This window comes from Colobus angolensis, unplaced genomic scaffold, assembly GCF_000951035.1.
Source record: "Colobus angolensis palliatus isolate OR3802 unplaced genomic scaffold, Cang.pa_1.0 Scaffold453, whole genome shotgun sequence".
In the NCBI taxonomy this organism is placed as follows: domain Eukaryota; kingdom Metazoa; phylum Chordata; class Mammalia; order Primates; family Cercopithecidae; genus Colobus; species Colobus angolensis.
The window spans coordinates 314,686-318,762 of NW_012117966.1; the positions used below are offsets into that span (position 1 = coordinate 314,686).

The 4,077-nt window shown below is 61.9% G+C and overlaps 1 protein-coding gene across 2 annotated transcripts in view; it reads left to right on the plus strand.

The window, feature by feature from the left end:
* FSCN1 (fascin actin-bundling protein 1) overlaps positions 1-1,706 on the plus strand; it is a 20,995-nt gene extending 19,289 nt beyond the window's left edge. For both annotated transcript variants that reach the window (XM_011957982.1, XM_011957983.1), the window contains one exon: positions 338-1,706. In XM_011957982.1, coding sequence (XP_011813372.1) covers positions 338-540 — 203 coding nt within the window. In that variant the 3' untranslated portion in view covers positions 541-1,706. The remainder of the gene's footprint in view (positions 1-337) is intronic.
* Positions 1,707-4,077: the final 2,371 nt, after the last annotated feature.

Consider the following 4,077-nt stretch of genomic DNA (forward strand, 5'->3'; position numbering starts at 1 on the left):
GCTAATTTTTGTATTTTTAGTAGAGATGGGGTTTCACCATGTTGGCCAGACTGGTCTCAAACTCCTGACCTCAAGTGATCCGCCCGCCTCAGCCTCCCAAAGTGCTGGGATTATAGTCGTGAGCCACCGCGGCCAGGCACAGCACGTTTTAGGACCCTCGTTCATGTGTCCATCACAGGCAGGAGGACATGGGGGCCATAGGGACCCTGGCTCATTTCGGAGCCAGGACTGGAGGGTGGGGCATCACCCTTGGGAACACCCGTGCCCATCCTCCGCTGTCCAGGGTGGGGGTGGGGAGCCGGGCTTTGGGCACCGCTTGATACAGACCCCTCCCCAGACTCCACAGGCAAATACTGGACGGTGGGTAGTGACTCCGCGGTCACCAGCAGCGGCGACGCTCCTGTGGACTTCTTCTTCGAGTTCTGCGACTACAACAAGGTGGCCATCAAGGTGGGCGGGCGCTACCTGAAGGGCGACCATGCAGGGGTCCTGAAGGCCTCGGCAGAGACCGTGGACCCCGCCTCGCTCTGGGAGTACTAGGGCCTGCCTGCCCTTCCCCACCCCTGCCCGTGAGGCGGCTCCTCCCAACCCTCCCTGCTAACCCCTTCTCCTCCAGGTGGGCCCCGGGGCGGGAGGCAAACCCCCTTGCCTTTCAAACTGGAAACCCCAGAGAAAACGGTGCCCCCACCTGTCACCCCTATGGACTCCCCACTCTCCCCTCCGCCCAGGTTCCCTACTCCCCTCGGGTCAGCGGCTGCGGCCTGGGCCTGGGAGGCATTTCAGATGCCCCTGCCCTCTTGTCTGCCACAGGGCGTCTGGCACCTCTTTCTTCTGACCTCAGACGGCTCTGAGCCTTATTTCTCTGGAAGCGGCTAAAGGGTGGTTGGGAGCTGGGAGCCCTGGGCGTGTAGTTTAACTGGAATCTCCTTCCCCACCCGGCCACCTCCTCCCAACCCCCTAGGAGCTGGGCACGTGTCCCAAGCCTGTCAGTGGCTCTCCCTGATGCACTGTCGTGAAACCCTGCTTGGGAAGGGAAGCCGTTGGGTGGGCTAGGACTGACCCTTGGTGTTTTTTTGGGTGGTGGCTGGAAACAGCCCCTCTCCCACGTGGCAGAGGCTCAGCCTGGCTCCCTGCCCCGGAGTGGCAGGGCGTGACGGCCACAGGGTCTGCCCGCTGCACGTTCTGCCAGGGTGGTGGAGGGGGAGGGGAGGGGTCTGGGGGCCGTCTTCCTCCTGTCTCTTTCCTTTCACCCTAGCCTGACTGGAAGCAGAAAATGACCAAATCAGTATTTTTTTTAACGAAATATTATTGCTGGAGGCGTCCCAGGCAGGCCTGGCTGTAGTAGTGAGTGATCTGGGGGGGTCTCAGCACCCTCCCCAGGGGGTGCATCTCAGCCCCTCTTTCCGTCCTTCCTGTCCAGCCGCAGCCTCAGGCATGGGCTGTGGACGCCTGGGCCAGAGCCCCCGCTGTGATGGGTGCTCTCTGGGCCTCCTGGGTGGATGAAGCCAGGTGTCGCCCCCTCGGGGAGCCCTGGGGTGAGCCGCCGGGGCCCCCCTGCTGCCAGCCTCCCCCCTCCCGACATGCGTCTCACTCTGGGTGTCTTGGTCTTTTATTTTTTGTAAGTGTCATTTGTATAACTCTAAATGCCCATGATAGTAGCTTCAAACTGGAAATAGCGAAATAAAATAACTCAGTCTGCAGCCCCAGGCCGGCCTGTGTGTGTCTTGGGGCTGAGGTGGGTGGGAGGGCTGGCGGAACAGGTAGGCGCCCTGGCTCCCCAGCTCAGTGCTGGGAGGGTGCGGTTGGAGGGAGGCCGTGGCCACAGTGGGTGCTCCGGAGGTTGTGGGCCCAGCACACCTCCTTAGGCAGGGGATGGGGCGCTGGGAGGGGGTGGACTGTGGCCCATGGGACCCCCAGAGCCACTAGGAGCAGTTCTGTGCTGAGAAGTGGCTGTGGCTCCTCGTAGGCCACATCCACCATGTGGGGGTGCCTCGGGGGTGTCTGGGGGCTGCACAATGAGTGTTTAGAAGGTGCAGCCCAGGGAATACTCAAACCAGGAGACCCCACGTTATTCTCTAGTTGACATGTGCCCCTCGACTAGGGGACGTGGTGGTAGGGGCAGCTCCGCCCCACACTGCAAGGATCTGGGCCTTCCACGTCCCCAGACACAGCAGGCTGGGGTGCCCCTGGGGCTGGGAGATGCTGCCCGGGCCCCTTGGGGGATGACCGTGGTAAGATGGACCGGGGCCGACCCTGGGCCTGGGCCAGTGCCTACATTGGAACCAGCAGCCCTGGGGATATCTGGCAGATCAGAGGCTAGGACTGTTGCCAGACTTCCCGAGGCCACAGTCAGGGGCCACCTAGGTTCTGAGCTTCCGTTTGCATCCTAGGCTTCAGGGGCTGGGCAGGGGCTTGTGGACCACGTGCAGCCTCATTCACTCCCAGGTGCTCTTAGGGGTAGCAGCTGCGCCAAGACAGGGGAGCAGCAGCAAGGCGCAGCCTGGAGCGGTGGGACCGGGCGCCCAGTCGTGCGCTGGGAAGGCGGTGATGGCGACGGAATTTGGGACACGCGGGGCGTTCCAGCGGCAGCCAGGGTGCTGCAGGCCGGACCCCCGCCCCGTTCCTCTGCTCCCCCGACCACCGGCAGCAGAGGAAGCGCTAATTGGCGGCTGCTGATGCAACTGGGAGGGCTGCGCTATGATAGGTGGTCCCTGGTGGTGGTGGGGGGGCGGCAGTCTTGAGATTGGCAAGGGCAGGTGCCTGCCGCAGAGGGAAGTCGGGGTCCCCTCAGCGAGGTTCCGGGTGCCACCCCCTCCCCTCCCCCATGAAAGCCAGGCTGGGAGCCAGAAAAATCTCGATGACGGGGAAGGGACAGATTAATCCTCCAGAACCAAACTCTTTGAGACCTGGGGAGGAGGGTGGGGGGCTCTGGGGAGGGGGAAGTGGGGAGTCCGGCTCATTTCTGCCCACGGAACTAACCTAGAATGACCCTAAGGTCCCCGGAGCCTCGGCTCCGGCTGATTCCGAATTCCATTCATTCTGTAAAATTTGGCGCCTACCACATGGCCGAGATTTCCGAGGCTGCCGCCAATGAACAGCATAGTGCGATGGGGGAGGCTGGAAGGGCCATTCACGAGATCTCTAGGGAGGAGTCGGTAGGAGCTGCCCAGCTGAAAGAGATGGGAATAACGGGGTGAGGGACTGCCCAGGCCCTGCCCTCTGGGGGGAAGCCAGGCCAGGGGCTGGGGGCATCTCTGGGGTCCCAGGTGAGATGTGGTTCGAGGGAGCCAGGTCATGGTTCCCCAGACCCGCGTGGAGGCCATGAGCATCTTCCGGATTTGCGGGGACCGGCAGACTCTGGGGCACCCGGGCTCCCCATCTCCTGACTTATTCACACCTTCAGGTCCCTCCTGTCAGGACAGGTTCTGGAGCTCCCCCGGGGCAGGGAGCCAGGGCAGTAGGTGCAGTTTCCGCTCCTGCCTGAGTCACCTTCGCTGTCTCAGCGATTGTTCACTCACAAAGGCACGGCCCATCACACGCACTCACACACTTGTGAACTTGCACGCACGCAGGCGTGTGCACACACACACATATGAACCTGTGCAAAAGCCCCATGCACAGGCAGGTACACGTGCGTGTAGGCGTGCACACAGACACTCTCAGATGCAGGCCGACTAGCTCCCAGGAATCTCTCTCCAGCCTATAGGGATTCAGCACTCAGGGTACCAGCCTCTGTCCCATGCACCCCTATTCCTGGCAGTTCTTCTAGCTGGGTCGGGGGCCACCAGGGACCCCACACCCCGAGGTGGCTCCTCCACTAAGCCTGCCATGGGGTTGGGGGTGAAAGAGTCCCAACTCCCATTGCTCAGAAGGGGACACTGAGGCTTGAGAGTCCCCAGTGAGTCAAGGCAAGTGCAGCCCGGGCTCCGAGATCCTTGTTGGGGTTCACTGTGATCACCAAAGATCACAACTTAAGGGAAAACATTCAATTAAACTTGTTAGAGCAAAGAAAGGAGAGACTGGGCTGGGCGCAGTGGCTAACGCCTATAGTTCCAGCTACTCAGGAAGCCCAGGAGG